This window comes from Zootoca vivipara, chromosome 15, assembly GCF_963506605.1.
Source record: "Zootoca vivipara chromosome 15, rZooViv1.1, whole genome shotgun sequence".
In the NCBI taxonomy this organism is placed as follows: domain Eukaryota; kingdom Metazoa; phylum Chordata; class Lepidosauria; order Squamata; family Lacertidae; genus Zootoca; species Zootoca vivipara.
The window spans coordinates 16,379,994-16,393,940 of NC_083290.1; the positions used below are offsets into that span (position 1 = coordinate 16,379,994).

At 48.1% G+C, this 13,947-nt stretch overlaps 1 protein-coding gene across 2 annotated transcripts in view; it reads left to right on the forward strand.

Annotated features, from left to right (window-relative positions):
- The window catches only part of STX1A (syntaxin 1A), a 42,257-nt gene that overhangs the window by 23,514 nt on the left and 4,796 nt on the right, over nt 1-13,947 (forward strand). The window contains exons 6-9 of one of the 2 annotated variants that reach the window (XM_035139470.2): nt 3,793-3,901; nt 7,743-7,816; nt 9,957-10,094; nt 13,428-13,538. In XM_035139470.2, the coding sequence (XP_034995361.1) occupies nt 3,793-3,901; nt 7,743-7,816; nt 9,957-10,094; nt 13,428-13,538 (432 nt within the window). Of the gene's footprint in view, nt 1-3,792; nt 3,902-7,742; nt 7,817-9,956; nt 10,095-13,264; nt 13,539-13,947 lie in introns of those variants that run through there. The other variant, XM_035139471.2, reaches the window with a different exon arrangement.

A 13,947-nucleotide genomic window follows, 5' to 3' on the forward strand; every position in this document is an offset into this window, starting at 1 on the left:
GTTTGGAGCTTGTTGGAATTGGTCCCCTGCGCTGTGAGCTGGGTGTTGTCTGTTCAAATTTCTCCTCAGTGCTGTCCTGTCGACCTAGGAATCTTTCATCCAATATTTCTGAATTCTCTTTGGGGTGTTTTTTTTTGGGGGGGGGGAAGAGACACATTCCATTTGTGGTTTCCATTTCAACATACTGCTGCCTCGTTCGCTCTTCCAAAACAAAGCAAAAGGCAAAAATTCAGCTCCCCTTTGAATTTCCCCTCCTGCGACTACGAAGCTCTCATGCCAAGCAAGGTGTACTAAAAGGAACTGCTTTAGGGAAAGTAAAGGTAAAGGGACCCCTGACCATTAGGTCCAGTCGTGTCTGACTCTGGGGTTGCGGTGCTCATCTCGCTCTATTGGCCGAGGGAGCCGGCGTTTGTCCGCAGACAGCTTCCGGGTCATGTGGCCAGCATGACAAAGCCGCTCTTGGCGAACCAGAGCAGCGCACGGAAACGCCGTTTACCTTCCCGCCGGAGTGGTACCTATTTATCTGCTTGCACTTTGACGTGCTTTCGAACTGCTAGGTTGGTTTAACCCACAGCGCCACCCGCGCTTTAGGGGAAGTGTGTACCAAATAAAAATGTGTAGAGTGAGTGTGGTGCAATGGTTATTGTGTTTGATTAGGACCCAGGAGAGATCCAGGTTCAAATTCAGCCACAAAGCTCACTGGTTGCCCTTGGGGAGGGGGGCAGTCACTGCCTCTCAGCCTCACAGGGTTGTAGTGGGAATTAAACGAGGAGTCCCTTTGAGTCCACAGCTCCCGTAGTCAACTAGATTATTTCTGCGGTACCCCTGAGGGGCTAGGAGCCCAGTTATGTCACCCCTTGGCTTCAGAGCTGGCAGCCTCTCACCCGTTTTCAGCCTCCTCTCCCCTTTTCCTGGGGATCCCTCTGGGCAGCTTCTGCCGCGGCCCTTGGTCTCTAAGCTGGCCCTCTGCCCCCTAAGAGGGGTACCTCTCAGGCAGCCCTGTTTAGGGAAGTTTATAATGACTGTTTTAATGTATTTTTAATCTTTTGTTGGAAGCCACCCAGAGTGGCTGGGAAAACCCAGCCAGGTGGGTGGGGTATAAATTGTTGTTGTTTAGTCGTTTAGTCGTGTCTGACTCTTCGTGACCCCATGGACCAGAGCACGGCAGGCACTCTTGTCATCCACTGCCTCCCGCAGTTTGGTCAAACTCATGTTCGTAGCTTCGAGAACACTGTCCAACCATCTCGTCCTCTGTCGTCCCCTTCTCCTAGTGCCCTCCATCTTTCCCAACATCAGGGTCTTCTCCAGGGAGTCTTCTCTTCTCATGAGGTGGCCAAAGTATTGGAGCCTCAGCTTCACGATCTGTCCTTCCAGTGAGCACTCAGGGCTGATTTCCTTCAGAATGGATAGGCTTGATCTTCTTGCAGTCCATGGGACTCTCAAGAGTCTCCTCCAGCACCATAGTTCAAAAGCATCAATTCTTCGGCGATCAGCCTTCTTTATGGTCCAGCTCTCACTTCCATACATCACTACTGGGAAAACCATAGCTTTAACCAGGCATCCCCAAACTGGCCCTCCAGATGTTTTGGCCTACAACTCCCATGATCCCTAGCTAACAGGATCAGTGGTCAGGGATGATGGGAATTGTAGTCCAAAACATCTGGAGGGCCACAGTTTGGGGATGCCTAGCTTTAACTATACGGACCTTTGTCGGCAAGGTGATGTCTCTGCTTTTTAAGATGCTGTCTAGGGTATAAATACTATATTATTATTATTATTATTATTATTATTATTATTATTATTTATTTATTTTATTACCTCCAAGAGGCAACCTTTGCCTACAGAGCTTAAAGCCAGGGCTGCTGCAATAAACAGCTGTGCAAACCTTTGGGAGGCAGAGACACAAAAGGGCAACAGAGGAAGGAGGGAAAGAAAGAAAGAAAGAAAGAAAGAAAGAAAGAAAGAAAGAAAGAAAGAAAGAAAGAAAGAAAGAAAGAAAGAGGGCCAGAGGCCAGAGTTGCCCATGGCACCCCTGACCATCATTCAAGGCACCCCAGGATGACACGGCACACTGATTGAAAACCACTGGCATATACCATCCTTGAGCCCCCTGGAAAAAGAAAAGGTGGGGATATAAATTCAGCAAATAAATAAATTGATGCAACATACAAGAACTTGTGATATTTTAGGGGAATCGCTTTGCAAGAATGTGCCCATTGGGGGGAAAACGGCATATGAAAAGTGCTGACAAATTCTGTGAAAAAGATGCAAAACAAGAGCTGAACTCAGGGTTGAGAAATGAGCAGCTGAAATGGAGGGATTCATCCATCTCTGGTCCAGTTTCAAAGCGGAAGGCTGGATTAAGGCTGAGGGGGCGAAGCAGCTGGTTTGGGGGGGTGGCTCCTCGTGAGATGCCTCCCCTTCCCAGGGGGTTGGGGAGGAAGAGCCTGACTTTTCCCCTCTTCCCAGCCTTTGTGGATGCTGAAGGGCACCAACAGCTCGTCTTCACAACAAACAAAGCCAGATCCAAGTCATCGCGCCCCCCCCCCACCTCCCCGTCACAGGATGATGAACAGCCAAGGCTAATCTCCAAAGAAACAGCATCTCTCTCTCTCTCTCTTTGACTCCCCGAAATGGAGCAGATGGGGAGAGCAAGTGTGAAAATGTTTTGCTGTGCAGCCGCCTGTTCCTTAATCAGAGGCAAGGAAATGTGGTTCCTGAGCCGGGGCGGAAAGCAGGAAGCAGCGGGTGGGTGGGATGCTCTGCTCTTCCGTGCTTCAGCCTTTTATTTCTCTCCTGAATTACGCAAGGGTATCGGGAGTAGAACAAGGTGGGGCCGTCTAGAGGAGCGAGGCGCAACCTGGTGCCCTCCAGGTGTTGTGGGTCGGGAGCTGTAGCTCCCATCTGCCCCCCAACTGACATGGCCAAGGGGTCAGTGCTGGTGCCAGGGCTCTGACTCCTGAGGGCAATTGTCGAGGGTCCACACACCCCACAAGGGGGCTTCCCGGACCTGCTCTTCCTCTGCCCCATTGCAAACGCTATGAATTGCAGGATATGTTGTGTGTGAAGGAGGTTTTCTTAAGAGCGGGGGCTTGATGGATAGTGTGGTCTAGTGGTCAGAGTGCGGGAATAAGACCTTGGGAGATCAGGGTTCGAATCCCCACTCAGCCAAGAAATCCGCTGGGGGACCTTGGGCCAGCCTTGCGCTCTCAGTCTAACCTACCTCATGGGTTTCTCGTAAGGATAAAACGGGGTAGAGGACTATGTACGCCACCTTGAGCTCCTTAGAGGAAATAAATGTAATAAAATAAACAGAAGTACAGTGGTACCTCGCAAGATGAATGCCCTGCAAGACGAATTTTTCGCAAGACAAATGTGTCTTGCGATCTGATGGTGACTCGCAAGACAAATGTGTTTTGCGAGAAATTCGTCTTGCGAATCGCGGTTTCCCATAGGAATGCATTGAAATTTAATTAATGCGTTCCTATGGGCAAAAAAAAGACATTTCAATGCATTCCTATGGGAAACCGCGATTCGCAAGACGAATTTTTCGCAAGACGAATTGACTCGCGGAACGAATTAAATTCATCTTGCGAGGCACCACTGTAAATCAATTGTCATAGAATCCTCTTGGTGCCGGTTTTTGAAATTCCCTAGGCACATTTTGTGTCTGGTGTGGGTTCAATTGTGATCTCTGGATGCCTGGTTGTCGGTCCTGCAGCAGACAGACTAACATGCTTACCGTTCTGGAAAATGATGGCAGCCATGTTTTCTCTCCCCCCACCCGCCCAGCATTCCACCTTGTCCCGGAAGTTTGTGGAAGTGATGTCAGAGTACAACGCCACCCAGTCTGACTACCGGGAGCGCTGCAAGGGCAGGATCCAAAGGCAGCTAGAAATAAGTGAGTTGCTTCCGTGCTCCCCCTTCTCTTGAGTATTGCTACCCGTTGTTCGCTGTCTCCTTGCAGGGAATCCGCTACTGCCAAATGTTTTATTCCCATATTTTTCTGTGCTGTTCTCCTGACTATTCAGGTCTTGTCTTTGTCTTCAGTCACACACACACACACACACACACACACACACACACACAGGCATTATCTTATTCACTGCATATGGGAAACGTCCTATTTTTCAGGACTACTGTGCCTTTTATTGGAAGCTTCCTGGCCAGCATGGTGACAATATTGGTTCCTGTTTCTGGAAGTGAGGCTCAAATTGCTGATTTCTTCTCATTGTTTCTCTCCATGCTTAGCTGAAAAAGTAGTATTTCACTATAAAAGAAAGATAACGAAACAACTTTATTTATTTATTTAATTCATTATACACACACACACACATACCACTTGATTGTTTAAAAAACCCTCAAAGTGGTTTACAAAAAGGTAAACCAATAAAATGGAGAAAAATTCACAAACATATTATTATTATTATTATTATTATTATTATGCATACCCCGCCTATCTGGCTGGACGGCTCCCAACAGAATATTAAAACACACAAAATATCAAACATTAAAAACTTCCCTGAACAGGGCTGCCTTTCGATGTCTTCTAAAAGTCAGATAGTTCTTTATTTCCTTGACATCTGACGGGAGGGCGTTCCACAGGGCCGGCGCCACCACCGAGAAGGCCCTCGGAGCTGGACCTCAGTGTCCGGCCTGAATGATGGTGAAGACGCTGCTTCAGGTATACCGGGCCGAGGCCGTTTAAAACATGCAAAAATTAAAATATTAAAACAGATTAAAATTACCTCTAAATAATTAGATGCCAGGAATTTTAGAGCCCCCGGCCATGGAACCATAGCTGAATTAAGGGGAAGTGTATCTCAATTTCAGTAAGGCTCTTGACAAAGTTCCTCATGATATTCTTGTGTAAAAAGCTGTTAAAATGTGGGCTGGGGGGGTGTAACTGTTAGGTGGATTCGTACTGCAGAGAGTTGTACTGGATGACACTTGTGGTCCCTTCCAGCTCTATGATCTCCTGACCATCAGGCCATGCTTGCTGTGACTGATGGAAGTTGTGGTCCACTGTTTTCCACAGGCATCTGGTTGGCCACTGTTGAGAATTCCATTCCTCCCGTGCTGCAGATGTGGGATTGGTACATGTCACATGTCTGTGTTTACATTCCAGCACTGATTGTTGGAGTCTTGTGAGCGGAAAGTGAGATGCGCTGTTTCCGTTCTGTATAGCTATTGCTTTTGCAATAACAAGAAAGACAGAAAGGGGGGGATATTTTCTTTGTTACGTTACGTTTGATTTTGTGCGCATTAAATTAGGCTTAGATGTTACACCCCAAGGCTCAGTCTGTTTGGACTCTGCTAGTCGTGTGCTCATGTCCTTGGATATGGGTCACATCAGCGCGGCGGGACACCGGAGTGATGAATCCCGGGCAAAGCTGCCTTGTGGGGGAGGCACTGGCCTCGGCGTTATCACCCAACATTTGGGAACAGGATGCTGGATTAGATGGGCCATTGGTAGTTCAGCTCCGTATGGAGGGCACCACACTCTTGCTGAAAGGAGAAAGCGTTGCAGGAGGATTTTGGCTGACTGGGACTGAAAGGGATTAAACATTTTAGGAAGATCCTGGCTATAAGAAAAGGGAGGTTTTAGGTAACACTGTGCTGTGTCTGGCACACCTTTTCAAATTCTGCTTCTACTTAATTGGAAGGAACAAACACCACCTCAGCAACACTCGAAAGCTCAGCCATTGGAACCACCCTCACCCCAGACGAAGTTTCCTGTGTGGAAACTTTCTTAGCAAAAACAAGATCTGCACAGGAACTCATTTCTGGTAGATCTTGCCCCCCTGAAGCAGTTGCTGAAACGGAAGGTCCCCACCTCCCCACAGATGCTTAGGTCCCCTCCTCTCCAGGCAATCTGAGACTGCGCCTGCATGAAGCCAACTTCCCCTCTGCCCTCTTCATGCCTCTTCTGGTTCTGGGAGACAAGAGGGAAGGGGAGCTGGTCACTGCAGGAGCGGGAGACACCTGTGACTCTTCATTGCCTGACTCCTTTCTGCCGCAGACTCTCCCTGCTCACTCAGCCCTGTCACCTCCTCTTCCCAGTCTTCTCCCTCTGCCCACTCATTGTTGTCCCACCGACAGCCCCCTGGCTCTGAGCCTCCTTCTTTTGGGGGCTCCCCAGCTGGTTCCTCCCACTATTCCTCTGCGTCCAACAGGTCTGCGACACCTGCTTTCTTTCCTGCGGATCATGCCTTACCTGCTTGGCTTCTCAGGGCATGCTACAGCCATCCCCTCCACCTGGCCTTTGGGCTTTGTGGCCAGCAACACATCCCTGGTGGCAAAATAAGTTGTGCAGTGCCTTGAGGCGATCTGTGCGTACGTGGCTTTTCTCAGACTGCCAGTGTGAAGGGGGTGGCCATGTGAGGAGCTGGTGGGAACAGGTAAGGGGGTGGAGGTGAGATCGGGAGAGATGAGAATAGAAGGACTGAGTGGGAGAAGTTGGGAATCGGAGGAGAGCCGGTTGCCAGGAGGGAGGGAAGGCAGGCAGCCGGCTAGAGGAGATGGAGCCAGTCGGCAGCCTTAGCTGGAGATGAGCTGATTGGGGGGTGGATTTAGGGCAGAGCACGGGGAGGGGGCAGTCTGCAATCTTCACTTTTACTTGCTGAGGCTAAAAGGAAGGTTGTGAAGATGAGCAAAAAAGCCTTTTGAAGGCAGGTCTTGTAGGAACTGAGCAGAAACATTGACTGAACCTCAAGGATTGCCTGTCCCCATATAAACCAACCTGGACTCTGTGATCATAATCGCAAGAGGCTCAAAGGGTGGCAATACGAGAACGGGCCTTTTCTGCAGTGGCTCCCCATTTGAGGAATGCTCTCTCCAGGGAGGTCCATCTGGTGCCTTCATTATACATCGTTAGGTGCCAGGCGAAAACGTTCCTCTTCAGTCAGGCCTTTGGCTGATGGATACACTTTTAAACGTGGAGCCAGGGTTAGGCAGTATTTTGTTTTGTTTTTTTGTTCTAACTATTTATTTGTGCTTTTATCCTGTATTTTTATATCATGAACCACCCTGATGAAGGGTGGTACAGTATATAGACTTAATAAATAAATAAAATATTAACGAAGAGAAGCATGGCCTGTCCTGGTGTCATGGTAAATTCCAGGCGAGCAGGGCCCCTTCATGAGAGTCACAGCCATGCCCCTTGTAAGATTATAGAGCCTTCTAAGGTGATGAAAATAATAATAATAAGTAATGGGCCTGCATTGCAACAAGCAGTGTGGATCGCCACATGTTGCTTTTCAGCTAGCTACTATTTTCTGCGCACGTCCCTGGGTGAATGGAGTGCTCCAATACCTTCTTTTGGAGTGATTTTAAGTTGTGTTAAGTTCCCATTCTCTTGAAACTGAAACACCCTTTGTGTTTTCGGAGTTCCTAAATGCTTAGCTTTGGTGCTCTTCCATGTGCCTTCTCCCTGAGGGACCCTGGGAGCCCCTCCTAGGAGGCTGCCTCCCCTTCTTTCGCTCCTGTCAGCACAAAGGCTGAGAAGACTTATTCTCAGTGCCTAGAAAGCTTCCCTTTCGTGCTGATTGGGCAGCTCCAGGATGCCAGAGTCAGACTGGGACCCTGCAGAATAAAGGGTAATGGGTCCTTTTGCACACACACATAAACACACACACACACACACACACACACACACACACACACCATGACCCCGGACCACTGCTCAAACTGCAGCATGTTGGAAAGAAAGGGATTCACTGGCTTCTCTGTGTCCTTTGCAGCTGGCAGAACCACCACCAGTGAGGAGCTGGAGGATATGTTGGAGAGCGGGAACCCTGCCATTTTCTCCTCTGGGGTATGTGTGTCGTCGTCGTCGTCCCCCAGCCCCCCCCCCCTCAGCTTTGTGATCTTGCTAGTCTTAAGTCTCAGATTTGGGGTACCAATGAAGGCTTTGTTCAGAGGGGGGTTGCTTTAGAAGTGCCGCCTCTTTGACCTGGCAGAGGGCAGATCTACACTCATTGTTTTTAACGCTGAAGAAAACGTTAAGGAATGGTCCTGTGAACCATGCAGCCGTATGACCTTTAATGTTAATAACGTGATATTAACAACTAGCAGGTGGTAGACTTTGTGGAAAGGAAGCGAAAGGAAACCAAATGGGGTGTTTTTTTCTGTCTTGATGTTTTAGAACGATATTATCTAATAACATTTAAAAGGCGAGTGTAGATCCAGCTAGTCTGTGGGCAACTATTTTGCCACAGTGGGGAGAGCACCAAGGGCGTTTGCTGAGACCTCGGCCCAAATTGCCACCCGGTGCAACAGAGGCTGCTCTCTACCACTAGAGTTGCAGCCTTGCAAAACAAAACCGCAAACACTTCTCAGGCAGAAGCTGCCAGCCCAGCTGCTTAGGAAAGCCTTGTTAGTTTTTTCTCGCTCCTGCTTTTCACATGGCACTCAAGGCACTGTGCCTGGGCTGTCCAGGCAGGCCCAGGTCTCCTGCCCAGGCATGGACTGTTCCCCAATCTACTTCATGTCAGTAAAATTACTGCACCTTCAAACCATGCCGACAGGCCGCGTTAACCATCTATGACATGGAAAAAAGAAAACAATAAAGCCTGCTTAATCACCTAGGGTCATTTCTCAACTTGCCCCCACACCAAGTGAGTGTCAGTCCCTGACTCCTGTAAATTTTATTCAGCACCCCCCACCCCACCCCGGACTTATTCCTGGGACTTCTGCAGACATAACACAAGTGCACTTCCAAACGTCACTTCCAAACCCTAAGTGCCCCTTAGAACCATAGAAACACAGAATGGTAGAGTTGGACAGGAACCCGAGGATCATGTAGTCCAGTGTTTCCCAAACTTGGGCCTCTTGCTGTTTTTGGACTACAACTCCCATCATCCCTAGCTAGCAAAACCAGTGGTCAGGGATGAGGGGAATTGTAGTACGAAAACAGCTGCAGACCCAAGTTTGGGAAACCCTGATTTAGGCCAACCCCCCCCTTGCAACGCAGAAATATGCAGCTGTCCCATACAGGGATCGAACCTGCAACCTTGGCGCCATCAGTACCACACTAGGGTGATGACTTTTTCATTTTTTTCCTCAAAAATTATTTCCTGTAGCACAAATGGATGAACTTTTGCCTATTAATGACTAAAATGAGGTATATTCCATTGAAATATTTAAAAAGGTCACGCACAAACCGTTTTTATATTTTTTTTGTATGCAGTTTTATCATTTCATAAAATTGTATTAACAATTCTATATATATTTCGTATCAAATTTGGACACACGACCACATTCCACAATGGGGAGTGTTCTTAAAAACATAGGGTATACAAACGTCACACCTGTGCAAGGTAAAAGCCCCTTTTTGGGATCTCAAAACTCAGCCAGCAGACCCTGCCGGGCATGCTGGGAAAAGAACCCACAGGAGAGGTATCAAAACATCGTCTTCTAGCGGCGTCTATACTGTTACTGCAGCTAAAAAAAGCTTCCTTGTGTGTTTGATGACCCTATATAATGTTGTATATATGTGACTCTAAAGCTTGGGTTCAATTTTATATCTGCTTACAGTGACTTCAAAAATGGTCAAAAAACTGATAAATAAAAATTTTAAAATCATTTTGTGCGTGAGATTTTTTTTATCAAATCTCTTTGAAAGTAAGATTTTATCTAATCTTTAATGAAAGCTCATCAAATTATGATACAGGGAAATGAAGTTGTAAAAAAGTCATCACCCTAGTACCATGCCCTAACCGACTGAGCTATCCATTCTGCCTAGGAACGCCATTTCATTTCCTTTTTCATGGAAGCTGCGGTTCTCTGAGAAGCAACTTCCGCGGTCTTGCAGGATCATGAGACTCTTTATCCGAATCATGCAAGACGGGGCGAGGCGGGGGAGGGAGTGGAAAGAAAGATCCCCTCAAGAGATCTGGAGCCTGGGGGTCCCTGATTCCAACGGCTGCTCACGCCCTGCCTTGGTTCGTCCCCAGATCATCATGGACTCCAACATCACGAAGCAGGCGCTGAACGAGATCGAGACTCGGCACAGCGAGATCATCAAGCTCGAGAACAGCATCCGGGAGTTGCACGATATGTTCATGGACATGGCAATGCTAGTGGAGAGCCAGGTAAGGGCTGATCTGGGGGGTGGGAAGGCCAGGGGAGGGAAGGAAGGAAGGTGGGAAACTGCAGAGTGGACCCCTGGGACTGACAGCTCGAGGAACCAATGTCTGGCCCCGAGAGCTGTGTCACCTTCAGGAGCCACCTGCCAGTCATAGGCGGGGCCAGAGACCAAAGTGGGCAGAGCAGATTCCAGTTGCTGTGGAAACCCCAGGAGGGGAGAATGATGCTCTTGTGCTCGGATCCTGCTTGCTGGTTCTCCACAGGCCACACTGAGAACAGGATGCTGGATTCGATGGGCCATTGGCCTGATCCAGAAGGCTCTTCTGATGCAAATCATCCTGGCCTTGGGCACCTGGGATCTGCATGGTTTGGACTTCCCACCCTATCCTTGTTGTGTATTTTAACTGTTTTTAACTCTGAATTTTACATTGTTTCTATCCACCTGTTGACCTGCTGGTGAAGGGAAAGCAAAGACCCCTGCACCTGAAACCTTGGAGAGCTGCTGTCTGTCAGTGTAGATCAGGGTTTCCCAAACTTATTTTATTAAAACAATTTTTATTGGTTTTTAAACAAATACGAATACAAGAACCATTAAACACTTATCCAGCAGTACATCTAATGGTATTTGTTTTATTCATTATCTCTGGGAGATTTTCAGGCTGCAAGCCGCTCCCCACCCCCTTGCCTATCTCCCCTAGAAATCTTTGGCAAAACACATAGCATAGGGTTGCAAATTTTGTCTGCTCCCACTTCCGGCTGCAAAATGCAGCCAGTGAATTAGAGCAGAGTCAGTTGGGTGGGGGCTCATGGGACCCCCAATTGTTTCCAGGTGGGCCAATTACCGTACTTTGGGTGTATTGAAATGGGTATCTGTGATCTTTTACATATGTTTGTGGGAGGGGGGTGTTGCTTTTTGTTGTTTTTGTTTTAACTATTTACCTGTGTTTTTACCTTGTGTTTTTATCCTGTGAACCACCCTCTTGAGACCTTTGTGATGAAGGGGGGGCGGAATATATACATCTAATGAATAAAGATAAAATGAAATCTGAGTTAGTGGGTAGGATATTCATTTGGGGGATTAATTTAGAACGATTTTTTGTAGATACCATAGGATCATAAAGCTGGAAGGAGTCCAAAGTGTCGTATAGTCCAACCCCCCTGCAATAAATGAATTCTGATGGGGGGGGTTGAATAAATTGGAGGGCTAAATAGATTTTTTGTGGGGATCTGGCTACGGTGCAAATCAATTGAGGGCTTTATTGGATGGGTGGGAAGGGGAGTTGCTTCCCTTCCCTTCTGTGATATTTAAAAAATAAATTAGCATATTTAAAAATAAATTAGCATGTGTAAATCAAGGTCTGTGGGCCCCATCAAAATGAGGTGCCTTGCAATGCAATACCTTGAAGAGGTTTCCTATATGAGTCAGATCACAAGGAAGAGGATAAAATTTAAAAAATATCTTAGAGAAAACAAAATCCAGAAATTGAAGGGGCCGAATTAAATAATTTAAACATGGGTGTAGAGATGGAGGAAATCAGGGACGTAATAAGGAAAATGAAAGTGGGGAAATGACCGGGCCCCGATGGAATAACAGTAAATTATTACAAAAAAATGGAAGATATAATTATCCCTAAACTCAAAAGGATCATGAATGAAATAATGGAAAAAGGGGGGAAAAAACCAGACTCCTTTGAGGTGAGAACAAAGCAGGGTTTTCTGCAACTTTAGTCCTACTCAAGAGTAGACCCACTGAATGGCATGACTAATGTAGGCCTGTTGATTTCAGTGGGTCTTCTCTGAGCAGAGCAGGGCTGATGACAACCCCCCCCCCATTCCTGGAGCTCAGTGCCTGCCCCTCCTGACCCCTCTTTCTATCCCCCCCACGCTGCCGTGCACACCTGGAGAAGGGCACCTAGGCATTGGCAGGTAATGTCCCCTCCCCCCAGCTCCCTGCACTGAGGCTGCTGCATGGCTGTGCTGTCCCTGCATGCCGGGTGTTGTGTGTCCCCTATGACGCCAGTGGGAAGTGAAGACTAGATAGAACAGGTGGGCAATCGTAAGGAAACCGGATGTTGGAAGACTCAGGACTCAGGGTAAAAGGAAGGACTTCTTCGCACAGCGCCGAAGTCCCGCAGGAGGCAGTGGCAGCCACCGACCTAGATGGCTTTAAAAGAGGATTAGAGGAATTCGTGGAGGAGGAGAGAGTCACGGGTGACTATGAGCCGTGGAGGCAGTGATGCTTCTGAAAACCAGTTGCTGAAAACCACAGGAGGGGAGAGGGCTCTTGTGCTCGGGTCCTACGGTACTTGTGGGTTTCCCATTGGGCCATCTGGGTGGCCACTGTGAGAGCAGGATGCTGGATTCGATGGGCCCCTTTGACCTGATCCACTGGAGCTCTTCTTCAGTTATTTCCTGCTCTGAGTAGGGCTAGGTGTGGGATACAGCCCTCTGAAACCAGAGCCCTGCTTGACATCTCTCAATTTATGTGCATGCAGTAGAAGGCTCACTATGCTTCTAGTCCCTGTTGTGGATCAATTCGCTCTGCCCCCCCCCATGGGGAAACAGGATCAGGGGGCATGGGGAAGAAGTTTCAGCCTCCTTCCTCAGCTGTGCCGTGGAATAGCATGGTATGGGCAGTATGTGCTACCTTGGGAGGGCACCCATTTCTGGTTTTGCCAGGCAAGGTGGGTCAAGAGAAGTAAGACCTGGGAATGTGTTGTGCTGCGTCTGTGTTCCTTCCTGCATGCATCCGTGGTCCTTACTGTTGCTGCCTTCCTGGTGTGCTGCTGGAACATGTGTGGTCTTTGTTTCACTGACTTTGTGGAACCTTTCCCTCCTGTCTCTTTGAATGTTTTCTGTGCAAAACCAGACTCCCTGTTGCCCCATGATTTATTCTTTTTTTATTTATTGCATTTGCATCCTACCTTTTTTTTTTCCCTCCATGGAGCTCAAGGTGGCAGGACATGGTTCTGCCCATTTAATCCCCACAACAACCCTGCGAGGTAGGCTAGGCTGAGAGGCAGTAACTGGCCCGAGGTCACCCAGTCATCTTCATGGCCGAGCGGGGAGGATTTGAGCCTTGATCTCCAAGGTCCTAGTCCAACACTCTAACCACTATACTGCACTGGCTCTCAATTTAATCCTTTTCCTCCTCCTTCTGACTCCCTACTGGCAGGTCTGGGACTGAACGCCTTGGAATGGGAAGTGGGAGAATCTGCCCTCCTGCAAACCCCCAATGAAGATATTTGTGAGCAGGCAGGAGGGAAAGGGGAGCACCCAGAGGTCGCTGCCAGCGGCTTTGTTAAAACAGCAACGTATGTGCGTCCTCCGCTGCGTAGGGCGAGATGATTGACCGCATTGAATACAACGTGGAGCACTCGGTGGACTACGTGGAGAGGGCTGTCTCGGACACCAAGAAAGCAGTCAAGTACCAGAGCAAAGCCAGGCGGGTAAGTTAGTGCCTTGCAGTTAAAGCAGCATTGCAGGCATCAAAGGCTACCAACAGGGTTGGGTGATACCAGCTTTTCCACATCGCGGTGTATCACCAGCCAAACATCGCGGTCTGGCTCCATAGATGGTATTTAACTCCAAGTAGGTTGGCTAAGATTTATAAAACAGAATCAGATACGTGTTGGAAGTGTAAAGAAGCAGAGGGAATGTTTTTTCCACACTTGGTGGACATGTAAAAAGGTAAAAGTGTATTGGGAAATGATTTATAATGAATTGGGGGGAAATGTTGAAAAGTACTTCCCCCCCCCCCAAAAAAAAACCCAGAATCCTTTTTGTTGGGGATAACCTAGGTGTCAGGAAAGGTTATTTATGTATGCAACAACAAAGTGGAAAGTGAGCGAGGTCCGA